The sequence below is a fragment of the Cetorhinus maximus genome, chromosome 11 (genome assembly GCF_964194155.1).
Source record: "Cetorhinus maximus chromosome 11, sCetMax3.hap1.1, whole genome shotgun sequence".
Lineage (NCBI taxonomy): Eukaryota > Metazoa > Chordata > Chondrichthyes > Lamniformes > Cetorhinidae > Cetorhinus > Cetorhinus maximus.
In genome coordinates, this window is record NC_135889.1 from 39,479,878 (window position 1) to 39,507,301 (window position 27,424).

Below are 27,424 nucleotides of genomic sequence, written 5' to 3' on the forward strand. Positions count from 1 at the left end.
CTCTCAAACACATCACACATCCACATGGATCTCTCACCTTAAGGAACAAGACCGCTAACTCTCTCACAAATGTGAGTGCTCTCTCTCCTGCTTTTGACTCTGCTGCCATGCACTAATTATCTCTACTTTTGTTCACAGGGAGCTCTGCCAAGTGACTGACACCCTCAGCCAGCCAGTCCCTCAGCTCCATTTAGGTCCTCACTTCCAGCCAAGAGGACGCCTCCTCCATTGAAGAGCTGGAAATAAGCAGCCTGGAAGATGCTTACCCACACCCTGCACTAGCGCAGAGACACACACCTCGGTGGGACTGAGATCTAGAACAGGCTCAGGTTCACAATGTGGTGGTCACCGCAAGGACACATGTCCGCAGCAGGAGGAGACAGGTTCAGCCAAGCTCCCCAGCACTCGGAGGACTGCTAGGGAAGAGGCGTCTGTGAGGTCCAAGTCAGATGACAAGCTTCTAGATTAGATGAAGAACTCATCCTGAAGAGTCAGCAGAAGGCATGGAAACATCATGTAGAGCTGTTTGAAGCCCTCAAGTTCGCGAGTCAGAGGAGTGCATCTGTCTGCTCTCTGATGAAGGGGTGCCCACATGTGTATATGGAGGTCTCCATGGGGAGGATGGTGGATGCCAATGGAGACCCTGGTTCAGCAGCACGCAGAGATGTGTGCAGACCTACACTTCATTGTGGGAGCCATGGGTGAGTTCCTGCAGTGGCAACGTGAGAGGGAAACGGGCACCTCGATGTCCCCACAGGTGCTTCTTCCTCTCAAGGAGTCAGGTTGGGGCCCTCGAGCGCCCGAAGGGAGGAGGAGCGGCAGCTGGACACCCCTGGGTCATCCACTCAGGAATCTCAGAGGCTGTCCTCTCCTCTGAGTCCCCTTTGCCTGTGAGCCCCTTGCTCGTCCTTTGTCACCGCAAAGGGAGCAGCTGTCCAACGAGTGATTCTGGAAGGAGAAGTGTGCGGGCGGCAGGGTCTTTCGGAGCCTCGTGCAAGCACACAGATCCTTCGCGTATCGCACTCACCTCAGTGCCCTGAGCATTTTGAATGCTGCCATCTGAGGTTCGCTTTCACTTGTCCATCTGAGCTGACCTGCATCTCCGCCCACCCAGTGATCACACTCCCATACAGCACCTGTTCTCACCCACCACGACTGTCGTTTTACTTTGGATTTGGACAGCCTGGTCTGGATTTGCTTTTTCGTCAGCTGCCCTGTCTTCTCCCCTCCTCCAGTCACCCATTTCCTTTCCCTCATCACAGTTGACCCAACCGGCATCAGCTTCCACTCCCCTCCATGACCTACAAGCCACAACCCTTTTCCTTCATAGTTGTCCTGGTGTACATTCACGTTCCCTTCCTTCCCAAAAATCCCACCTCCATCCACATTCACCTCCCCAACCTCCTCCTTCCCACCCCCAGTGTCTGTGTCTGCCTCTGAGTCCCCACCAACCACCCTCGCCATCCCTACTACTGCTACTGTCGAATCCTCACCCTACCGCCTCACTCTGCCCTTGGTCATTTTCATCATTGCCTCATACCACACCCACCCTCAGTTTGCTCCCCAGGAGGCAGTCATGGACCCATCAGACTCCTCGCTTGCATGTTAACCTGGATATTCCCCCCTCACTGGTACCCCTTCCCTCCTCCTGGCCCCTTCCCCCCACCCGGAACTCCTTACCCCCCATTAGCCCCCTCAACCCCTGGACTACCCCCCCCCCCTCCGACTAGTCGCTCCCCCTCCCTGACTCCCTCACAGACCCTTATTTCTTCTGTCACCCTTAGTCTTTCCCCACCGACCTCCCACCAACCTTACTCCTTCCCCTTCTTGACTCCCTCAGACATCCTCACTTCTCCCTCCAGCTTTACTCCTTCCCCCTTCCCGATTCCTTCCTCCACCCTTACACCCTCCCCTCTCTGCACTCCTTCCTCCACCCGGATGCACTCCCCTCTCCGCACTTCTTTCACCCCCCTGGACTCCCTCCCCTCTCCGCATTCCTTCTTTCTGCTGGACTCCCTCCCCTCTCTGCACTCCTTCCTCATCCAGACTCCTTCCCCTCTCCGCATTCCTTCCTTTCCCCAGACTCCTTCCCCTCTCCGAACTTCTTCCCTTACACCTTTCACTCCCCCTTACACCTACCTCCCCAATTGTCATCTTCTCCCCGTTACCCCCCATCCCCTGTACTCCCACCCCCCTTCCCAACCTCATGCCCTCCCGACACCTTCATTCCCCCCCACAACTTCACCCCAACCAACACCTTCATTCCCTTCCCACAACCTCACCCTCCCGACACCCTCATCCCCCCCCACAACCTCACCTACCCGACACCTCTTCCTCCCCCAGTCGATCCTAGACCTTCCACTCCCACTTGATCATCATCTGTTGTGAGCATCAACAGCGATTTTACAACTTCCGTGGGCTGCTTTGCGGCAGAGCCATGCCCATGAGAATCTAACCAGCATGCCATAGATGCTACTTCAGAATCCCGTTGTTGTCGGGCTCCAGCATCTGCTCCTCGGATGTCCGCGATGTGAGCAAGGCCCTGGTGGTAAGTCCTGACTTCTGCACATCACAGTTGTCGTGATGTGTTCTGCACCGGCATGTTTCCCCACTGACATCGGCAGACAATCCAGTGGGGGGAGAGGGATGAGTCCAGTGGATCGGCCTTATAATGATATGCTGATGTATTACAATGAGATTCCTGACGTCCGATGGCGAGGAACGCAGTCTGCCATTGACGGTCCGAGTGAACGATTGCAAACTGGTTTCACGACATCGTGAAACCAATTTTTGGCCTTCTCGCCATATTGTCCGCTCACGCCACCGAACACACCCGACACTAGTGGGCATGAACAACTCCACCCATTGTCTGAATTCAGCTCAGTCGATATTGGAAAGCTCCTCACTAATATCCAGGAGCTGGTTTCCAAGTAGGGAGAGCTATTTAACGAGCAAAAGCCTGATATACTCACATTCACAAATTCATATCTATCAGATAATATCCCAGACTCCATCATCACCCTCCTTATCCCATCGACCTGATAGACCCCATGGTGGATGAGGGTGCATACTGATATACAGATGGGAAAGTGTGACCCTGGGAGACCCACGAAGTCTCACAGCTATTCTCTCCATCCTCCTCTCAACTGTACACTTACATGTTGCACATCACTTGGAGGAAGCACTGAAGAGAGCAAAAGCGCAGGTGCCTGTCACAAATACATCTAACCACATAAAATTGATGCAAGTGACTGTCACACAATTCTTGTGAGGCTAGTCTGCTTTCTGTCCTGATCTGCTATGATGTTGTGTGGCACTCTGCTAAATGAGCATTGTCCAAGGACCCAACTAACCAAAACTGGACTCACACAAGTTGCTGTGGGTCATCATCAGCAGCAACATTGTATCCTATCAAAAGCTGTAGTTGTAATGCCCTTCTTGCACTTCTTGATCACCATCAAGTCAAGAGACCAAACCTAGTGTTCCAGAAGCAGCCCCAGGCATATGAAGTACAAGCTTAACTAAGCTACTTTACAGGGTTACCTATTTGCTGAACACTAAATGTAGGTTATAGACAAAACCAAATGATCCCCCACAACCAATGGAACAGCATAAAAGACTGTAACCCTACCAGATTAAGTCGAGATTGGTAGTGTACAATCAAGGCACTAATAGGAGGTGGAATATCATCATCTCTACCAGGGTGAAGCCCTGCACGTAACTGAAAGAGACTAGATTGAAATGTTTGAATGTCTCTTCAACCAAAATTAGTGACTGATCGATTCTACCCCACCTTCTCTTGAAGCCCCCACCACGACAGGTACCAGTGTCCAGCCATTTCAATTCACTCCATATACAAGGAGCATATGAATAACACTGGAAACAATTAAGGTTATAGGCCTAGACAAAATCTCAGCTATAGTGCTGAAGACCTCTATAGAAGAACTAGCTGCTTCTCTAGCCAAATAATAGTACAGCTCTGACATTGGCATCTACACAACAATATGGAATATTGTCCATATAAATCCTATCCATAAAAAGCAGGATGAAAATAACATGACCAATTACTGTGCTGTTAGCCAACTCCAAGTTGTCAGCAAAGTGATGGAAGGAGCCATCTACAGGGCAATCAAGTGACATCTACTCACCAGTAAACTGTTTAGTGATGCACAATTTGAGTTCAGCTAGAACAAGTTGGTTCTGGATCTCAACAAAGTCTTGATCCAAACATGTACAAATATGTATGCCAAAGGAGAGGTGAGAATAGCTGCCCTTGACATCAAAACAGAATTTCACTGGATAGGACATGAAGGAGTCCTAGAAAAAACCGTAGTCAGTGGGGCTCAGTGACTGGAATTATACCTATCACAAAGGGAGATGAGTATCATTATCTGTGGCTGGTCATCACAACCCCAGAACATAACTGAGGAATTTCCCAGGGAAGCATCCTTGCCCAAACATTTTTAGTTGCATCATTAATGTTTCCAATGTCATAAGGTGAAGAGGGAATGTTCACTGATGTTTACAGTGGTCATCTCTATTCACAACTCCGATAATGAAGCAGCCCATGCCTGCATACAGCAGAACCTAGATAATACTGCAGGCTTGGACGACAAGTGGCAGGTAGCATTTGCAATAAGTACATACTCCATAATCACAACCATGCGCATGAGAAAACAATGCCATCTCCCCTTGATCTTTAATGGCACTAATGTCTCTGAATACCCTACCAACAACACTTTGGGGATCACCATTGATCAGAAGCTGAATTTGACCAGTCATATCAAAGCCATGTCTATAAGAACAGGATAGAGACTGGGGACTCTCTGATGAATGGCTCATCTCCTGACCTCTAAAAGCCTATGATTTACAAGGCTCAAGTAGGACTGTGGTGAAATAGCTGCCACTCGCACAGAATGGATACAGCTGTAACAATACTTAAAGATAATAGTTTATTGATCAAAGTCAATTTTGACTGCAAATGATTCCACCTAAAAGAGCTTTTAACATTCATTGAACCTTATTGATAGCAATGTCATCACCTATGCAGCACACAAATAACAAGGATATGAGCAATTGTTGGGTCGCTGATATGCCAGCACTTGAATGAGATTTCATGAGGGCAAACCTGGAAAGCAAATAAACAAACACAACTGTTTATCAGTGCAGCTGGAAAGCTGAACTGTTGTTCCACGCCTAGTGAATGGAGTAAACTGAATCTCACTCAAGCCATTGCATTTCCCATTCTATTTTATGTTTCCATGCTGGGCTCTCTGACTGCTGGTAAGAACAACCTCTGTCAAACTATTGATCCGCCAGTAGTTGAAATTGGTTGCAGGCAATGTAGCAGATTCTTATAAGTTACAGCTTCCCTCCAACATAAGGTCAGAAATGGGGATGTTCATTGATGATTGCACAGTGTTCAGTTTCATTCACAATTTCTCAGATAATGAAGTAGTCCATGCCAGCAGGCAGCAAGGCCTGGACAACATTGAGGCTTGGACTGATAAGTGGCAAGTAACAGGTTCACCATACCAAGTTCCAGGCATTAACCATATCCAACAAGAGAGAATCTAACCACTTCCCCTTGACATTCAAAGGCATTACTAATGCTGAATTCCCCACTTCATGATCACCATTGACCAGAAACTTAAGTGGACTGGCTACATACTTATGGTTACAAGAGCAGGTCAAAGACAGATAATCTGAAGTGAATAACTCACTCCTGACTCCCCAAAGTCTTCCCACCATTTACCATGCACATATCAGGAATGTATTGGAATGTTCCCCACGTGCTGGTTGAGTGCACTCGAGAAGTGCACCCAAGAATCTCAACAGAATGTAAGACAATGCAACCTGGTTGATTGGCATCACATCCACCATGTTTGATAGTCACTCTCTCTAGCACCAGCATACTGTGGCAAAAGTATGCACCATTTACATGATCTTAGGTTTTATCAAAGCCTGGTCGTATTGTAGCCAAATTTTCTGATGATACAAAGATGGATAGGAAAGCAAGTTGTGAGGAGGATACAAAGAACCTGCAAAGGGAAGATAGGTATGTTCAGTGAGTGGGAAAAAATTTGACGGAGTATAATGTGGGAAAATGTGAGGTTGTCCACTTTGGCAAGAAGAACAGAAAAGCAGAATAATATTTAAATGGAGAGAGACTGCAGCATACCGCAGTACAGAGGGATGTCCTTGTACAAGAATCACAAAAAGTTAGCATGCAGATACAGCAAGTAATTAGGTAGGCAAATGGAATGTTAGCCTTTATTGCAAGGAGGATGGAGTAGAAAAGTAGGGAAGTCTTGCTACAACTGTTTAGGACATTGGTGAAACTGCATCTAGAGTACTGCTTACAGTTTTGGTCTCCATACTTAAGGAGGGATATGCTTGCATTGGAAGCAGTTCAGAGAAAATTTGCTAGGCTGATTCCTGGGATGAGGAAAGGTTGAACAGGTTGGGCCTATGCTCATTTGAGTTTAGGAGAATGAGAGGTGATCTCCCTGAAGCATATAAGATTCTGAGGGGTCTTGACAAGATAAAGGCTGAGAGGATGTCCTCACAGAGAATCTTGAATGAGAGGGCACAGTTTAAAATTAAGGGGCCTCACATTTAAGATGGAGATGAGGAGGAATTTCTTCTCTCAGAGCATTGATAATCTTTGGAATTCTATTGCCCAGAGAACAGTGGAGGCTAGGTCGCTGAATATTCAATGCTGAGTTAGACAGATCTTTGATCCACAAGGGAGTTGAGGGATAATTGTGGATTAGGCAGGAAAATAGAGTTAAGGCCGCAATCAGGGCAGGCTCAATGGGCCAGATGGATTCTGTATTAAAACAGCTAATTCAAATCGCTGTCCTAATTGGTATTCCCAAATATATACTTTAGGAGCAAAATATGTTTTTTCTCCAATAATTTGTATGGAGGGAAGAGAGAAAATGTTTCAAGCACTCTTCCAGCTGGTTCAACAAAAGAACCAACAATGAAAGACCAAAGGTTGAGTATCCAGAAGGTTCAAAGGCATGTAAGGAGCTATCTGCAAAGCAAAATTGCAAAACTGATTGATTTGTTTAAATTACTAGAAAAATGTAGCTTGCATTTTACTCATCTGCAAATGGTGATCACCATTTTGCTTTTCAAATCCACAGTAGCTTTGTGGCTCAAGAATTTGAGGCACATGACTGCTATCTCAAATTTCTGATGCATTTTTGATTGAGACCTTGATACTTTGGATTATTTTGCCCTGCAAAAATCTTATTCCTGGTGTTTGAGGAACTTTTTGGGTTTTAATAACTTCCCATCCCACATCAGCCTAACATCTGTTGTTGGGAACTTACTAGAGTCAAGGATTAAGGATTTAAACACCTTGAAAGTTTTCAGTTGATCAGAGAGACAGCCAGCATGGATTTGTAAAGGGCAAAGGTGATTAAGAAGAGGAGATGTTATTTATTTGGACTTAGAGTAATTTGTGATTTAAGAGACTGCTAGCTAAAGTTGAAGCTCATGGAACCAAAGGCAAAATTATTGACCTAGTTAAGAAATTGGTTGAATGACAGGAGACAGAGATAAGGGGTAATGGCAGGTGCCCCAATTGTCAGGATGTGGTTTTCTGTAAGGATCTGTATTGGGGCCTTAACTGTATTTATTAATAACTTGGATGATGGGATAGAAAGTCACTACCAAAATTTGCTGATGGCTCAAATATAAGTGGCATTGTGAGTAGTTGGAAGTAAAAGTAAAAGAGCTATTAATAGATTAGTGAATGGGCAAAACTGTGGCATTTGAATTTCAATATAGGCAAATGTGAGGTCATCCACTTTGGACTTAAAAAAGATGGTCCTTTCTAAATGATGAAAAGCGAGACATAGTGGAGCTTTACAGAAACTTTTGGGTCTGGTACATGGACCAGTAAGATGCCATGAACATGTACAGAAAATAATCAAAAAGGCAAATAGAATGCTGGCCTTTGTATCTAGAAGACTATAATAAAAGGGGTAGAGATCATCCTTTAGCTATACAAAGCTGTGGTTAGATAACAGCTGGAGAACTGTAAGCCGTTTTGGGCACTACTCTTTAGGAAGGATATATTGATCTAGGAGGGAGTGCAGCGTATATTTAACAAAATGATACCCGGACTCCAAGGGTTAAATTATGAGGAAAGATTACACAAACTAGGGTTGTATTCTCTGGAATTTTGGAGGTTAAGGGGTGATTTGATCAAAGTTTTGGCATATTAAGGGGAAGACTTTGGGTAGATAAAGAGAAACCATTCAGCTGGTTGGGAAATCTAGGACTAGGGGGCATAGTCTAAAAATTGGAGCCTGATCTTTCAGAAGTAAAGTTAGCAAACTCTCCTACAAATGAAGTATGGTAGAAGCAGGGTTCAAAATACACGGGGACATCAGGTGAATTCGCCCTCAACATCACAAGTAGCCTCTGAGAAAGCAAAGACTAAGCTGAAAATTCAAGTCCCCATACAATATTACCTTATATTATGGCTCCTGGTGCTAAACAATTGCAGGTGCAGTCTAATCAATTCAGAAGAGCTCGACCTTTCAGGCCTTGAACTTGCTTGAATATCAGCCACTGAGGAGGACAACGGAGAAGGGGGTTGAGGGGAGGGGGGTGGAGGGGAATGAAGGAAAACTTTTTAATTGTTGTTGGATTCTTGGCAGTCTGCCCAGCACTGAATGTCTTGTTTCTTAAATATCCTTTAATGGAGCCATATAGTGAGTTTGCAAATTCCTGCTTCAACAACAGTTTGGTTTCTCACCTAAATCTTTAGATCTAAGAAGCACCTGAAAACGAAAAACTAGCCCCTGAAAACCAAAAAGTAAAAGTAACCCTTGAGAAAATCTCAAAAGGAGCCATCAACTCAAAGTATTTTCAACCCTGGGTAGAAGTTGGAACTCTCTTCCTCAAATAGCAATTGATGCCAGATTAATTGCAAATGTGAAATCTGAGATCGAAACATTATTTTTCATCAAATGTGTTAAGGGACATGGGGCAAAGGCACATTTATTAAGTTAGGACGCAGATTAGCCATGATCTCTGAATGGCAGAATGGACTCAGGGGGGTTAAATGGCCTACTTCTGTTCCAATGTTCCTGCATTTTTTTGCATTAAAGTTGGAGGGTTTCTGATTTAAAAAGTTGTCCATGGAAACTGATTGAGATGGGTATCCTTACCATTTCACTGACATGAGAAGTTAATCCCATTGTATGACAAGATCTCTGATGTTATGGAAATTACATTCAGACCTAAACATAGGTTTTTAAATTTGAGTTTCCCGCCACAAGACACTATTCCTCTATGTGAGAGATACAGTAAAAATTGATTTAGTTGTTGCTTTTGCTTCACATTGTAATGGATGTCCTGGAAAGGTTCATTCAAGAGTAATTGCCTTACAATCAGATTATTCCTCTTTCTCAATATTGACTGCGAGTAAAAAAAGACCATGTGCCCTCATTGGTGTCCACTCCTGTCACCTGACCCATCTCCTCCCTCATATTCGGAGGATACTTGTTAAAATCCATACAGTTATGCCATATTAAGATCTTGGAGATCAGAAAATTGTTCTTGTAGTTTGCAATAATTTGTATTGTTTCTGATGAGACTAGGGCCACAGCTTTATACTTTGGTTGGTTAGTGTATATGGCTTTATCTTAGGAAAGTAGTTTTAAGATTGATTGACAGGCAGAAATTTGATTTTGCTTAGATGAGACAATTTAGCCCTGCAAATACCATGTAAAACACAATGAAAGTTAACTCTTGAATGGATCAAGGTATTCTCAATGATAGCAATAAACCTGGCGGATAGTTATGCCGAACAAAACATTTTCTATGTTAAAAAGAACAATGGGTTTTCAAAGAAATCATAGCATGAAAATTCCATGTAGAAGATTATATCTGCACGAAAAGTTTTCCTACTTGCTACTCTACTTAATCATATAATTTTGTTCTTTTAAACATTATTGAAATGAAATATCCTTTCAAAGCCATGGTACACATTTGAGAAAATATTGGTATATTTGACTGAGCTGATTAATAAATAATATTATGGTGATACTGTTTGTAATTAACTTATTGAGCATATTGGACATTGCCTACATGTTTGCCTGTTCTTGCCAGATCCTGTGATCTGAGTGACCTGGAATATTTGGATGAGGAATTTCATCAGAGTCTGCAGTGGATGAAAGACAATGACATCAATGATATTTTAGACCTAACATTTACTGTGAATGAAGAGGTCTTTGGTCAGGTGGGCTAACTGGGTTAAGCTTCTTAAACGATCAATCATTTTGGGGTATCAATGAAATGTATTATGACTTTTTTGCTGTATAGATAAAATTAATATCTCCTTAAGAGAAAGAAGAAAATGTTACTACATGAGTCATTTATAAAGTAAACTCAATGACAACTCGCTGATTTCGCAAATTTATTTTTTGCGCACCAGATTTATTTTCTGCTTTTATAATCCTATCACTACCAACCCCCTTCTCTCCATTGACTTTTCTTGGTAACCTATTCCACAACTTTCTTAATCTTCTTACCCCTTATTTTCTAATATTAATGTATATCTTCTGATATTTAAACCCTTCACTAATAGTGAATACTTTGCGTGAAACACTTTTGCCAATTGCTTCATAATTTTGATAAATCCAATTAGATCGCCATGCAACAAGTTCAACTTCTTTAGCATTTCCTTCTAAATTAGATTCTGAACACTCAGAAATATCTTTGTCCCCTTTTGTATCCTCTCAAGAGCAATAATTAGGTGACTGGAGACCCGAGGAGATCAGAACAATGTCTTAACCAGTAACAATGTAACCACTTTTGAGTAGTATTGTGCTAATATAATCCAGTAACTCATATAAAAGAGATAGTATTCCTCAGTGTGACCTATATATGTAAATAAACAGTATATTCAGTGTTTAATATCTATATTTAATGAAGCACTCTGAACAGCTATTAAGTGGCTTTGAAAGATGGAAATTATGCTTTGCAGCATCTAACTCAATTAAACCAATTTGATATATCTCATGCCTATAAAATTGAATGCAGTATTAAATGTAAGTAGACCAATGTTTTCTGATAACAAATAGTGCAATTCTTACGAATATCTAATCGGCTTTGAGATTTAATATTCTATGTGGACTACTAAACATTTTTGTGGACAGCCAAATCTGACGGACTGGTTACTGGTATGAAAATAGAAAAAAAATAAATTCCTGATTCTATTTGACTGAGCGGTTCTGTCCTGTTTCGCCTGTACTGGCATTTCTGGAATAGGTTTCCTTCTTTCAAATTCAGCTCGGGTGGAATCACACTCTATTATAGCTTATTATACCCAGTCCAGATACTTGGGTATAATAGCTTCTAAGTGACTCCAGCAGGAACGTAATCTGCCAACTACCCATAAACCATCTCCAGTTTGTTTCCTAACCAGTACAGCTCTTGAGGGTATTATTACCAAGGCATTGGGTAGTTTTGGTTAATAGATGAAAACATTTATTTAACAAACATTTAATAAAAGTATGCGTTATAGGCATGATTCCACTACTATATATTCCCAGTAGGCAAGAGATGGTTTCAGGGAGCATGGGTCAGAGACAGGACAACAGCGCTTAACCCCAATTCTTTGACCTGCAATCCTTGTGATTTGGGTTGGAATCATAGGGTCATAGAACAGCCCCTTTTATTTCTTTGGCATAAATCACAGCAGGACTGTATGGTTATTTTTTTCTTTGATCAAACTATAAATTTTGCAAATAATAGAGGTCTCGAAAATAAAAATCATATCTTTTTAAATCTATTGAGTGATTTCTCCATTTCATTTCTTTATTCTCCCCCCATTTTTAATTTAGCTGTTTTGCATATTTTGTTCTCCCCTTATGGAATGTCCTATTCATGAGGCAAGTATTTTAAATATTAACGATCTTACAATATAGATGCAGAAATCTTGTAAGAAATATATGAAAAGTTAAAAAGGTGTGACAAACTTTATGATTTATTTTACACTGGCAATTGAGATGTTTTTTGTTGAATAAATCATGTTCCCATTTAAAAGTGGGTCACCGACTGCCACTGGTTACCAGGTCTCTCTGCTCGAGCTGCTACCCCAACACCTCCCACCCAATTTGGCCCATATTTTTAAATGGTTCTGTTGAATACATAGTAATTCAAAATATAAGCGTAATATAATGCACCACTAAAACTAAACTAAAATGCTTTAGAATCCAGGAAAAGAATATATTGAACAGATTCTTTTTGCTCTCAATTATGGAAAGAATGGATGAACTAAATCTTGATGTTGAATGTTAAAATTTCATTTCATCTCCTAACTAAAGTGAAGCTGATCACTTGTTTGCACTTACAATGCCAATTTTCTTTGTTTTCTATGTGTGTATATATATATATATATATACATATATATATAAACATACACACACAATGTCTTACTGTATGCAGCAATTAAACATTTGCATACAAATTCTCTGAAAGGATTTTAAATTTGTCATTGCCTTTTATGGAAAATTTTGGAATGATGGTTTGATTGTATTTGGAAATAAGTGGTTTCATTTTTAAACAAAAATCCCTGACATGTGTTTGTTATAAATAAGCAAACTTAATAAGTGACATATTTTGACAGTAAAATGAGCTGGAATTTCTAAACCAAATGATCATCTGTACCATTATGCAATCTACTTGGCAGTTTCCAAAATGGTGGTGATAATCTAGTTCATTTATACTGATTTCAGTTCTTCTGCCAAACCTTCTGACTAATAATGTCATCGAATGGCTCCATATCTGTAGTATTTGTTTATCCCACTGAGACGCCCAATTTAAATTCACTCAAAACCCATTCAATTACACAGAGTTAAAATCAAGCCCAATTTTTTTTTAACTGGTAACAGAGATTTAGGCAAGTCTGAACAATACAAATTCACAAGCCCCACAGACACAGGCATAATAGGAATGAGAAAATGCATGAACTGGTTGTTGGTTAGGAGAGCCTCAGTTTATTCAAATAATGTATAGTCCTTGCCAGTAACTATAAAAGATAAATCTTTCAAAGCACTCTGACTGATGTTTTGAACATTCACACTTGTGGATAATTTTTGATTTAAAAATTAAAATACCACTCCAGTGGCCAAAAAATAAAAATTCAGTGCACATTGTGTGGCAACTTGACCAACTCATTGCTAGGGCATCCTTGCTGTCAGATTCAAATCTATGCCCTGTACCTCACTTTGTGCACTTCAGTTTCTACTTGCTTCTTCGTGTAATTAGAATACATGCTGTTATTTTTAAATAAACTTTGTAACCTGCAAAGGGCCTCTTTATTTACCATTGTAGTTCAGTTCAGACTCTTATTCATTTAAGAATTATTACAAACTTTAAACTTAACATTTGATAGAACATAAGAACTAGGAATTGGCCATTTGACCCTTTTGAGCCTGCACCACCATTCAGCAAGATCACAGCTGATCTTCTACCTCAATTCCACGTTCCTACACTGTCCCCATAATTCCCTTAGTACCCCAAAATTTAACGATTTACAAATGGATTGGAGTATAAAAGTAAAGAAGCCTGTCTTAAAGTTACTCAGCTCTTGAACATGCACAGCTCTCTGGGATGGAGTATTTCAAAGCTTCACAACAGTGAGTGAAGAGATTTTGATGCATCACAGTCCTAAATGACTGACCTTGTGTTCTGTAGTCAGCATATAACATGTCACTCCCCTTATGAATTGTACATGTTTCAATGAGATTACTTCTCATTCTTCTAAGCTCCAGGAAATATAGGCCTTCTCTGTTCAATTTTTCCTCTAAAACAAGTATATCCTTCCTAAGCTAAGGAGGCCAAAACTGTGCACAGTACTCCAGGGGCTGAATTTTATGTCCCATGGGTGTGTGCAGGCCCAATCCAATTGGGTGTAAAATCACACAAGAAGACGTCAGGCGAGTGTCCCGACGTCATCGTGCACTCACGCGATATTTCGCTCGGCGGGCGCACACGGAATTTCACTTGGTGGGCCCGCACAAAAGTCGGAAGCACGCCCGCCGACAATTAAGAGAACAATTAAGCCCATTAACAGCGCAATTATCTCCGATTTTTCATGGCCTGTCCAACCTTTGGTTGGCGGACGGGCGAATTGGCCAGGCGGCCTTTGCATTTTTCATCAAACCTCATCCAAGGGTGGGATGAAATTTCCCTAATAAAATAAAAGTAAATATCTGTGGACAGCATTCTTATCAGCTATATTTTCAGGTGATTGATTGTGATGCATGGACATTTTTTTGCAGCTTTTTAAACTTTTATTTTAGCTTTTTCAGGTCTGCAACTCCCTGAGGCAGCTGTCTGCCTTCAGGGAGCTTTCTCGCAGTGCTCATCCGCGCCTGTGGAAACGTCATCAGCCGCGCTCTTCCCTCCCCCACCCCGGCAGCGCTGAGCTTTTCAGCGTGTGTTTCATGCTGGCTGGCTGTTAATTGGCCAGCCAGCGTGAAATCATGTTTGGGGGCCGATTGCGCGCTGTTAATGGGGCTTGTTTCCCGACTGCTCCCAGGCCTGCCGATCGCGTGCGCCCGCCAAAGGTAAAATTCAGGCCCAGGTTTGGCTTCACCGATGTCCTGTATAATTTTAATAAGACTTGTTTACTCTTATAGTCCAATCTCATGTTAAAAAACCAAACATACCATTTGCCTTGCTAATTGCTTACTGTACGTGCATGACCTCTGAATGCAAATATTGCCTGGTCTCTCACCATTCAAAAACTATTTTGCTCTTTTAATTTTTCCAACCAAAGTAGATAACCTCACACTTTTCCACATTGTATTCCATCTGCCATGTTCTTGCCCACTTACTCAACCTGTCTCTATCCCTATGTAGCATCTTTACATCTTCCTCGCTGCTTACTTTCCCAACTAACTTTGTATCATCAGCAACTTGGATATGTTACATTCAGTCCCCTCATCTAAATCAGTGATATTGATTTTAAATAGCTAAAGACCAAGTCGTTGTGGTACCCAGCTAATTACAGTCTACCAAGCTGAAATTGTCCCATTATTCCCACTCATTCCATTCTGTCCATTTACCAACCACGAATCCATACCAATATATTATCCCTATTCCATGAGCCCTAATTTTATGTAGTAATTTCTTGTGTGGCATCCTATCAAATGCTTTTTGAAAATTCAACTACCAATTACATCCATTGCACCCCTGGGCAGGATTTTCCCTCCGTCGGGGACGAAGTTGAATTTCGGGCGTGCACAGGCACACCTCCAATCAGCGCCCCCAATTGGGAGCGCGGTGCCATTTTACGTGGGCGGGCCAATTAAGGCCTGCCCAGCGCGATGTCCACACGGAAGCACTATACGCTCCCTGTGCAGGCGGGGGGGAATCCCTAAACCCGAGAGTGCGCTCTTTCGTGCATGCGCACAAAAGAGCGCACTCATCTCCCTGAGGCAAAGTGCTGCCTATGGGAGATTGTTCTGTCACAAATATTAAAATTTTTTTAAAAATTCCTTACATGTCCCCTCATGTGACACTGTCACATGAGTTGGGACACGTCCATAATTTAAAAAAAAACTTGAATAAAATTTTTAAAAACCTACATGAAACCTCATCCCGCCCGTGGATGAGGTTTCATGCTTTTTCTAATTCCCGCTGGTGCTCCTGGCCTGCCTGCCAACCTTAAGTTTGGATGGGCAGGTCAATTAATTAGCTAAATGACTCTGTCAATGGCCTCAATTGGCCAATGACAGGTCCGCGGGCGCACAGCTGATTTTGCTGCGCCCCCCCACCTACCTGAAAATTTAAATGGGACGCGGTGACGTCGGGAGTTCTGCCCGACATCACCGCGCGTCATTTTACATGTCAGCGAGCGGGCCCCACCTCCCCGCTCGCCGATGGGAAAATCCTGCCCCCTGTTAACCATCTTGCTAGTTACACCCTCAAAAAACTCTTAACAGATTTGTCAAACATGATTCCCTTTGATAAATTCGTTTTGACTCTGCTTAATCATATTATGATTTTCTAAGTGCCCTTACCCAAGAATAGATTCTAGCACAAAACAAAAATAGAAATACATGGAAAAACTCAGCAGGTCTGGCAGCATCTGCGGAGAGGAACACAGTTAACGTTTCGAGTCCGTATGACTCTTCAACAGAATTAAGTAAAAATAGAAAAGAGGTGAAATATAAGCTGGTTTAAGGGTGGGGTGGGACAGGTAGAGCTGGATAGAGGGCCACTAATAGGTGGAGATTTGTTCCAGTGAAGCTCAAAGCAAACTGGAGGAACAGCACCTCATCTTCCAACTAGGCACTTTACAGCCTTCCTGACTGAATATTGAGTTCAACAATTTTAGATCATGAACTCTCTCCTCCATCCCCACCACTTTTCCGATCCCCCTTTTTTTTCCAATAATTTATATAGATTTTTCTTTTCCCACCTATTTCCATTATTTTTAAATGTATTTCCATCCATTGTTTTATCTCTACCTTTTAGCCTATTTCGATCCCTTCCCTTCATCCCACCCCACCCCCACTAGGGCTATCTGTACCTTGCTTGTCCTGCTTTCTACCCTTAATTAGCACATTCCTTAGATAATATCACCACCTTCAACACCTCTTTGTCCTTTTGTCTATGACATATTTTGGCTATCTCCACCAGCTCTACCTGTCCCACCCTCCCCTTAAACCAGTTTATATTTCACCTCTTTTCTATTTTTACTTAGTTCTGTTGATGAGTCATACGGACTCGAAACGTTAACTGTGTTCCTCTCCGCAGATGCTGCCAGACCTGCTGAGTTTTTCCAGGTATTTTTATTTTTGTTTTAGCTTTCCAGCATCCACAGTTTTTTGCTCTTATAATAGATTCTAGCATTTTGCCTACTACATATAAAAAGGTAACTGGTCTATAGTTTCCAATTTTGTCTCTTCCTCCTTTCTTAAATATACCCACAATACCCACAATCATAACTCAGTCACAATCACAGTAATAACTCAATCTCATTAGTTGAAACATAAAAAAACAAATTGGCCAAACTCAAACCTCTTGACCAAATGCGAACAGCGTCACTGATTATTGTTTTTTGGGTTAACAGTACATAATTGATAATAACTAAAACCTCGATATTTTTGACTGGCAATATTTTCAATGAGAAATGTCCATAATTCCTGGCAATGGTAATCTGAATAGTGTTTAGTTTTTACTTAATTGGTCAGATTAATTGCTATTATTGCTATGTCACAACTGTGTGTGTTTTTGATATCTATTTTTAGAACTGTCAAGCTACAAGTGTTATAGATTGATAATGAACTGAAATTCAATTGCTTCAAGGGGAGAAATTATTGTTTTTTTTTGGAATAGATTACAGAGAGAGAGCTAAAGCCAGGTGGAGCAAACATCCCTGTTGTAGAAAAAAACAAGAAAGAATATATTGAAAAGATGGTAAAATGGCGCATCGAGAGGGGTGTTGTGCAACAAACGGAAAGTTTAGTACGTGGCTTCTATGAGGTAAGGATAGCAGATGCACAATGCATACAATGAAAAGAGGATAATCTGACAATTCTTGCTAGATTTGTTTTTATTGCTCCAGGTCCCAGTACTATATCCTGTAGTCATGTCTTAGTGAATGACCACACATTCCCCCCTCCATCTACTTCCCACCAAAATATATAATTTTATACAAGTAATTGTTGGGATAGAGCATGTCAAATTTCACTGTAGCTTCATTTAAATAATTGTTTGTTATGCTAGGGGTTCATCTTGCATAAAATGTCTGGTGTCCTTTTTTTTTTCTTCAAGAGAGCAAATAAATCTGTATATCCCGAGGTATGACAGGGAATTGGGGAAGTGAAGGAAATAGGGCTGCAAAGAAAATTTTGATTGCTGTCTCTCTTCTATGTGAAGATTTGATAGCATGAAAGGCCCAATATCATCTTTGATAATGAAATCTAAAGAATAATATGTTAGGGGATCCAGGGGATAGAAATCATCAAAATATGCTGAATGGAGACAGTATTCTAATTTATCTTCACTCTGTCTTGTGGTCAAATTAAACTCATTAGGTCCAAGTATATAAAATCAAGTTCTAACTACAAATCCAAGGTTACTTTCAGATGTTATTTAAATTGGTGTTGTGTTGCTATTTAATGGCAGTTACTTGTTTTAGGTGGTGGACGCTCGGCTGGTTTCAGTGTTTGATGCACGGGAATTAGAACTAGTAATTGCTGGCACAGCGGAAATCGATTTAAGTGATTGGCGAAACAATACAGAGTACAGAGGAGGTGGGTTGATTTGAATTATTTTAATCACAGTATTGGCTTAATGCTTGGAAAACACAGCATCTTATACATGTTCACTTATTTTTCCAAAGGGTACCATGACAATCATATAGTGATCAGGTGGTTTTGGGCTGCAGTGGAAAGGTTCAACAATGAGCAGAGACTAAGATTGTTACAGGTACAATAAAACCAATTACCTTAGTGAGATACTGTACTAAGCATTTGTGTTCTCACTAATGTTACCTAAAACTGTATTTCTTTGCTAGTTTGTCACGGGTACCTCAAGCATACCCTATGAAGGTTTTGCATCGCTACGTGGCAGCAATGGACCCCGAAGATTTTGTATTGAAAAATGGGGTAAAATTACCTCACTTCCGAGGTATGTGCAGCATAATGTAGTGAGCATTTTCCATTTCATTACTTCATTGGTATCCACAGCTATGTAGTGCCACTTATGTAAAATATAATTTAGTTCCTTTTTGCTGTAATGTTTTACCTGCCCTGTGAACGTACCATAGAATACATTTAGATTCCCTGCTTTGCATATTTTAAGGCCATGAAATTGGACTCTGTAATGCCTCTGGCAGAGTGCCTGAAATAAGAAAATAACTGATCTGGGAGATGTTATGTCACTCTCTCCTGCTTGAATTGATCAAGTTGTACAGAAATTTGATGTGACTGTCCTTTGCTACTGCTAAAGTGTGATGCACTTCCAGCATGGCCCATGCTGTGTTCCGTGTTGGGAAAGCCACATATGCGCCGAATGTGCCAATCAACAATTTGTTTGATTTGGCACCCATTTTCGAAGCAGGCCACTCTCAGCTAAACATGTGTTCAGTGTCAACAGGAATCAGGGGGAAAACTCTCCATTGGTTGGAGTCATGCCTAGCACAAAGGAACATGGTTGTAGTTGTTGGAGGTCAATCATCTTAATCCCAGGACATCACTGCAAGAGCTCCTCAAGGTAGTGTCCTAGGCCCAACCATCTTCAGCTACTTCATCAATTACCTTCCCTCCATCATAAGGTCAGAAGTGGGGATGTTTGCACAATGTTCAGCACCATTCCCGACTCCTCCCGTACTGCAGCAAGACCTGGACAGCATTCAGGCTTGAGCTGATAAGTGGCAAGTAACATTCGTGTCACACAAGTGCCAGGCAATGACCATCTCCAACAAGAGAGAATCCAACCATCTCCCCTTGGCATTCAATGGTATTACCATCGCTGCGTCCCCCACTATCAACATCCTGGGGGCTTACCATTAACCAGAAACTGAACTGGACCAGCCACATAAACACTGTGGCTACAAGAGGAGATCAGACACTGGAAATTCTGCAGAGACTAACACCCCCTGACTCCCCAAAGCCTGTCCGCCATCTACAAGGCACAAGTCAGGAGTGTGATGGAATACTCTCCACTTGCCTGGATAAATGCAGCTCTAACAACACTGAAGAAGCTGGACATCATCCAGGACAAAGCAAACTGCTTAATTGGCACCGTATCCACCATCTTTAATATCCATTTCCTCCACCACTGACATACAGCGGCAGCAGTGTTTACCACCCTACAACATACACTGTGGCAAATCACCAAGGCTCCTTCGACAGCATCTTCCAAACCCCGATCTCTATCACCTAGAAGGACAGGGGCAACAGATGCATGGGAACACCGCCACCAACAAGTTCCCTTCCAAGCCACACACCATCCTGACTTGGAACTTTATCACCGTTCCTTCACTATTGCTGGGTCAAAATCCTGGAACTCCCTCTCTAATAGTACTGTGAGTGTACCTACACCACATGGACTGCATCAGTTCAAGAAGGTGTCGCACCATCACCTTCTCAAGGGCAATTAGGGACTCGCCTACATTCCATGAAGAATTTTTTTTAAAAATTACTTTGCAACCCTCATCTAAAATTACAATGTCCTGGTGGGACAACTTTCAAAGTGAAAGGCTAACTCATGGCAAAGCTGAAATATAAAGATCAAGAAATCCCCAAACCTCTATTATTCAAAATCAAAAGCACTCTCTACTAAGCAGAAAGGCATGCCTAAAACTGAAATTAATCTATACAGTGGATGACATTGCTGATGAGAACTACAGCAGTACATTTCAAAATGAAATTCCAAAATTGTTTACAGGGGCTAAGAAAGCAGAACTAATTGTGGTGATAGCGCAGCATCTGGGATCGGATAAAGGAAAAGGTAATCCAGTTAGCAGTTCAGTTGAGTTAGCTAGAATTCAGTTGCAGGTGAAGCACCTTGAGACAGAAAAAGAGATGAAGAAACTTGAACTTGAAAAAGAAAATAGAAATGAAAAAGCAAAAACTTGAATTTGAAAATGAGAAAGAGAAATATGCAAGTTTGAACCTGAACTCCAGAGAGAGAAGTTAGCAAGTGAACAAAGAGAAAATGAAAGAGACAGAGTTTCAAAGAGAGAGAGAGAAGTCAGACAGTATGAACTGGCTAAAGAAAAGCTTAGGTTACATGGTTTAAGAGAAGCTGTTCCAGTCAATAAAAATGATAGTGTAGAGAACCAACTTTCACGCATGAAAGTTGAGTTTGCTAATGAAAAGCAAGAACTGGTGAGAACACTGGAGTGTTGGCCACAGGAAGTAGAATACTTGAATGAGGCCTTGAAACATCTAAATGATAAACTTGTGGAAGCAAATTCAACAAAGATAGATCTTCAAGTAAAACTTCATGAACTTCAAGTATCAGAAGTCTATTTAGTATCATGGAAAATGCCTTGAACAGAAGAAGGAATTACTGGTCAATCAGAACATTTGGTTGAATACAGAATTAAAAACTAAGACTGATGAACTACTGGAACTTCACCATGAATAGGGCAATGAAATTCTTGAACTTCAATGTAATCTGGAGAACAAAAGGGATGAGATGTGCAGTATGAAATAACCAGGCTTGGAACTTGAATTATAGGCATACAGCATCTGAGTTATCATTGTTGAAGCCCAGGGAGAGAGTATGGGTTCAATACCAACAGAGGGAAGGTACAATGATTGAAAAAGCTCCACAACCAAGATCCAACAGGATTGAGACATACCAGGGTATCATTAGGAGAAACTGCAACACTTTAATACCTTGGAGAGAAAGCCAATAGAAACTTGGGTTTACTACTCCGATCCTGATGGAAGGAGAAAAAAGACTTAGTACAATTTCTGCAGCCACTGAGGAGAAGATCACTCACACCAACAAAAGGGAGAGTACAGAATATCCTCTACTTTGAAAGGAGATCAGAACAAAATCAGGGAAATTGGTCAAGGCACCTCAGAGACTAACCCTGTAAAGTCTGAGACTTTGGGGGGAGATGTAGGAGGATGTAAATATGATAGGGATAAAGGCTTGGAGGAAGATGTGGAGTAAAGGGCTAACATCAGAAGCAGACATGATGCTGCTGTAATAATGATGTCAGATCACACGGCTGAGAACTAAGAGAGACCTGAAAGGAGGAGAATCTCCAACCTCACATAGAGATTCATGTAAGTAAAGAGTAATGGTTTTAAGAAACTACAGACTCGAGCAGCATACTTGGGGAGAATAGACAATCCCAAAACCCCAGCTAGACACCAATCACACAACAAAATACTCCTTATGCCTTCCATGCCAAGGAATGACCCCCACCCCCCCACAAACAACCCCTATGCCAAGCTTCAATATTCTTGGTTGAGAGCCCAGAAATCTAGTAGCCTATTGAAACACCTGAGCCTCAAAGAAAATATTGCTTGACATATGCTGTCAATTTCATAATGTTTACTTACACAAGATGAAGAGGTGTCAAGTGAATGCAGTTTCAGCTGTTGGATACTTTAAAAGGTCTGGATAATCAACACTGTTATTTGGCTTTGGTAAAGAGTTTTCTTTAAGAAAGTGCAAATTTATCAATGACTTTTTTCAACTTTTTTTTAATCCTGCTGTGTTCATTGCTTCTGTGCATTGTATAGTGCGTGAATGGGCACGGAAGTGCCATAGTTTGGCATGGGGGGATGTGAGGGGCCATGGGGGTAGTTGGGGAGATGAGGAGGCATGGATGGGACATTGGGATTATGTGGCGGTGAGGGGTGTGTGAGGGCTGGAGGGCCTTTCAGTTTTCGAAGTCCCACAGCACTTAGAACAGCATTTTTAACAGCCTGCTTCTGCTCCCAGCAGGCCCTATGGCTGCCTCCAAACTTTTTCCTGGGCTAGTTGTCCCAATGGCAGCCCGCACCTGCTCCATCACAATGAAAATCTCGTCCTTGCAGGCACTTTCTCCTGAGGCGGGCAGGCCGAGCCAGGAATTTTCTTGACTCCCACTACCCGCTTTGAGAATGAAAATCTAGCCTATTAGCTAGCTTCTGCCTGTGCTGCAGTGGATGTTGAGACAGTGACCACCAGGCACTGCCTCATAGCTGGGTTAGCGTCATGCAATTGGCCACCACTTCTATGCTGGAATGAATAGGCTCCATGCTCTGCACAAAACTATATGCCAAGTTGAAGCCAGAGTTCTCCTTGCTCTTTGACAATGACAAGAGGCTGTCTGACAGGCTTGCCAATTTACCAAGCATCTCTGTTGCATTTCTATCAGTGTTCTGTGTGCTGCCGCATCAAAATCATCATCTGTGTTTGCTTTGGCACAGCCAGTCTGTGACCTTGCCCATTGGTGAGCTAGCATGCAAGCTATCCCTTCCACCTGTCCTTGCTGCAACACCCCTGTGCCTGGTGACTCATGACATGCAGATCCAGACTCTATATTGGCCTCTAAATTTTGCGCAGTGTCAGTATCTATGCTGGTGGCTGTGAATGTCTTGTCAATTGATACTGCTTCTTCATCAGTAGTGTGATATTGCTCTTTCTTCTGCCTGAGGCTGGCCAGGCAGCAGTTCACAGGAATCTGAAAGCATAAAATCAGAAGGGGAGGGTCGGGCTGAGGACAGAGAAAAAGATTGGAAAACAAGAGATCCATGGTCACAACATCTGCAAATTGTACTTCATGCCAGATAGCAGGAGGAAGATGAAATAGGAGTTGAGAAGGTGCACAAGGCAGTAACATACCACCATCCTCAATATTTTTGGCGACACTGTGCGCAATGGGCTCTGACACAGCCAGATTCATAATATGAAGCATCATCCCCTTTGTAGGGCTTGGAATGCAGGCATGCTCATCCCCTGCCTCTTCTGCTGTACTCCCTTTGATTGTGTGCTACCTTATCATACGAGAGAGAGGGAAGAATGTCAGTGGTCAGGTAGAACTGTCTTTGGGTGATGTGCCCATCATATCAGAATAGTTGAAACTATGTGCAGACAGCAAGATGGGGGTATGAATCTGGCAGCTCTCCTGTAAGAGGGATAGAGTACCTTTAAATGCTGTAGCTGGTAGGTCCCTGTTGAATATGCAGCCAGCCAGTAACATGGCTCATGCTTGGCTACACACTACAATCAGGCAAATGAGGAGGCAGCACAAAGTTTGCTTGCTGACTGCCTCATTGGGACATGCCATGGATGTATATTGACACCCCCACCCCCCTCCCCAACCACCATCAACCAGCCTGAAAATGAGTGCAGATGAATTTTTAGCCTTAAGAGTTTTGAATTATATAATATAATGAAGGAATAATTCTTATGGTAAGTTTGTTGCTCCCATATTCCCAGTGTTAAGCTGCACTTGAACAGCAGATAGGTCAGTGAATGACATAGAAATTAAATTAAGGCCTTTGTTGAAGGTCCCTTTGAGCACAGCTCAACATTGAGAAAAAGGATTGCAGAATGTACCTGCTTATGCAAAACTTCTTTTCTAAGATTTAGTTTCCATTCAGACATTGAAAATGATCAACTCATGATGAAAAATGATGTGCTGTGATGCAGACCCAAATCCATAAAAGTAGTATTATCGTTTGAACAATGTGCAGAAATGTACATAGAATTCTCAATGAAAAGATCCCCCCCCCTATACTGGTATGTAAAGTTGAAATTGCTTATCCTTCATACTCATTTAACATTTGAGTTATGGGGCAGAATTCTTACCTCGATGGGCGGCGGGCCCCACCGGCTCGGCAGCAGGCGGGCAGCTGAACTCCTAAAAAGGAACCTAAAGGAGTATTTTGCACTGTTATGAAAGCACTGCCACACACACCTCCACCAGGAACTAGTTTAATTTTTATTTCTATCTTTCAATTGCTCAAAATCGAAAATATATTCTTCAGTATTGGCCAACATTTGTTTTATTCCTAACACCGAACAACCCGAAACAGTAATCTAAAGGCAAAATACTGTGGATGCTGGAAATCTGAAACAAAAACAAAGAATGCTGGAAAAACTCAGCAGGTCTGACAACATCTGTGGAGAGAGAGACAGAGATAACGTTAACGTCAGCAAAACGGTAATACTTTTAACATTCCTGCATTACATTATCTAATTTTTCTCTGGAAACCATGCCTTCCGTCTCTTTCAAAGAATAATTCAGTTAGTTCTTTCCCCATAATTCTGCAGTTTGTTCAAGTATGTATCCAATTCCCTTTTGAAGGCTACAATTGAATCTGTGTTCATCATCCTATCAGGCAGTGCCTTCCAAATCCTAATCACTTGTGTAGAAAGGTTTTGCCTCTGGTTATTTTGTCAATCACCTTGAATCTGTGTATTCTGGTAATTGACCCCTCAGCCGTTGAAAACAGTTTTTCTCTATTTATTCTTTCCAAATACTTCATGATTTATTCAGCACAATCAATTTAAGTCTAAAAATACCACCAGCACTACTCTAATAATATAATGACATTGAATCACCATAAATCAATTAATCTAATGATATCGTTGTGTACTACACGTGATAAAATAACGCATCTGATAGAGCTAAGCGGTCTCACAAGTGGTGGACAATTAATCAACTAACTGGAGGAGGATATACATATCCCAAACATCCCATCCTCAGTGATGGGAGAGCTCAGCACATCAATGCAAAAAATAAGGCTGAAGCATTTGCAAGCCATCTTCAACCTGAAGTACCGAGTGGATGATCCATCTCGGCCTTCTCCTGAGGACCCGAGCAACAAAGATGCCAGTTTTCAGCTGATTCAGTTCACTCCATATGTTACCTGAAAGCACTGGATACAGCAAATGCAATGGGCCCTGACATCATTCCAGTAACAGTACTGAAGACTATTCAGGGGGAGGCGAAGGAGGCATAGTGGTATTTTGCTGGACTAGTAATCCAGAGACCCAGGGTAATGCTTTGGGGACCCAGTTTCAAATCCCGCCATGGCAGATGATGGAATCTGAATTCAATAAAAATCTGGAATTAAAAGTGCTGGATTGTTGTAAAAACTCATCTGGTTGACTAATGTCCTTTAGGGAAGGAAATCTGTCGTCCTTATCTGGTCTGGCCTACATGTGACTCCAGAACCACAGCAATGTGTGACTCTTAACTGCCCTCTTAAATGGCCTAGCAAGCCACTCAGCTGTAACAAACTGCTCCAAAGACACAAAAAAGGAATGAAACTGGACGGACCACTGGGCATTGACCTAAGCACCGGAAATGACAAAGGCAATCGCAGCCCTGTCGACCCAGCAAACTCCTCCTTACTAACATCTGGGGGCTTGCGCCAAATTTGGGAGAGCTGTCTCACAGACTAGTCAAGCAACAGCCTGACATAGTCATCCTCACAGAATCATACCTTATAGATAATGTCCCATCACCAGTGCCATCCCACCGGCAGGATAGACCTAGCAGAGGTGGCGGCACAGTGGTATACAGTCGGGAGGGTGTTGCCCTGGGAGTTCTCAACATGACTCCGGACCCCATGAAGTCTCATGGCATCAGGTCAAACATGGGCAAGGAAACCTCCTGCTGATTACCACGTACTGCCCTCCCTCAGCTGATGAATCAGTGCTCCTCCATGTTGAACATCACTTGGAGGAAGCACTGAGGGTGGCAAGGGCACAGAATGTTCTCTGGGTGGGGGATTTCAATGTCCATCACCAAGAGTGGCTCAGTAGCACCACTACTGACCAAGCTGGCTGAGTCCTAAATGACATAACTGCTAGACTGGGTCTGCGCTAGGTGGTGAGGTTACCAACAAGAGGGAAAAACATACTTGACCTCATCCTCACCAACCTGCCTGCCGCAGGTGCATCTGTCCATGACAGTATCGGTAGGAGTGACCACCGCATAGTCATTTTGGAGACGAAGTCCCGCCTTCACATTGAGGATACCCTCCATCGTGTTGTGTGACACTATCACCGTGCTATATGGGATAGATTTCGAACAGATCTAGCAACTCAAGACTGGGCATCCATGAGGCGCAGTGGGCCATCAGCAGCAGCAGAATTGCACTCGAACACAATCATAGCCCAGCATTTCCCCCACTCTACCATTACCATCAAGCCAGAGAATCAACCCTGGTTCAATGAAGAGTGCAGGCGGGCATGCCAGGAGCAGCACCAGGCATACCTAAAAATGAGGTGTCAACCTGGTAAAGCTGTAAAAAAAAACAGGGTTACTTGCATGCCAAACAGCATAAGCAGCAAAGAGCTAAGCGATCCCACAACCAACGGATCAGGTCTACGTTCTGCAGTCCTGCCACATCCAGTCGTGAATGGTGGTGGACAATTAAACAACTCACTGGAGGAGGTGGCTCCACAAATATCCCCATCCTCAATGGTGGAGGAGCCCAGCACAGCAGTGCAAAGATAAGGTTGAAGCATTCGCAACAATCTTCAGCCAGAAGTGCCGAGTGGATGATCCATCTCGGCCTCCTCCGGAGGTCCCCAGCATCACAGATGCCAATCTTCAGCCAATTCGATTCACTCTGTGTGATATCAAGAAACGACTGAAGGCATTGGATACTAATTGGATGAGGGCTATGGACCCTGACAACATTCCGGCAATAGTACTGAAGCCTTGTGTTCCAGAACTTGCCGCGCCCCTAGCCAAGCTGTTCCAGTACAGCTACAACACTGGCATCTACCCGGCTATGTGGAAAATTGCCCAGGTGTGTCCTGTACACAAAAAGCAGGACAAATCCAACCTGGCCAATTACCGTCCCATCAGTCTACTCTCAATCATCAGTAAAGTAATGGAAAGGGTCATCAACGGTGCTATCAAGTGGCACTTGCTTAGCAATAACTTGCTCACTGATGC

At 42.5% G+C, this 27,424-nt stretch overlaps 1 protein-coding gene across 5 annotated transcripts in view; it reads left to right on the forward strand.

Moving 5' to 3' along the window:
• The window catches only part of hecw2b (HECT, C2 and WW domain containing E3 ubiquitin protein ligase 2b), a 413,575-nt gene that overhangs the window by 369,320 nt on the left and 16,831 nt on the right, over positions 1 to 27,424 (forward strand). For 3 of the 5 annotated variants that reach the window (XM_078551841.1, XM_078551842.1, XM_078551843.1), the window contains 5 exons: positions 10,138 to 10,267; positions 17,383 to 17,529; positions 18,188 to 18,302; positions 18,392 to 18,477; positions 18,566 to 18,678. In XM_078551841.1, coding sequence (XP_078407967.1) covers positions 10,138 to 10,267; positions 17,383 to 17,529; positions 18,188 to 18,302; positions 18,392 to 18,477; positions 18,566 to 18,678 — 591 coding nt within the window. Of the gene's footprint in view, positions 1 to 8,791; positions 8,833 to 10,137; positions 10,268 to 17,382; positions 17,530 to 18,187; positions 18,303 to 18,391; positions 18,478 to 18,565; positions 18,679 to 27,424 lie in introns of those variants that run through there. The other 2 variants (XR_013577941.1, XM_078551844.1) reach the window with 2 other exon arrangements.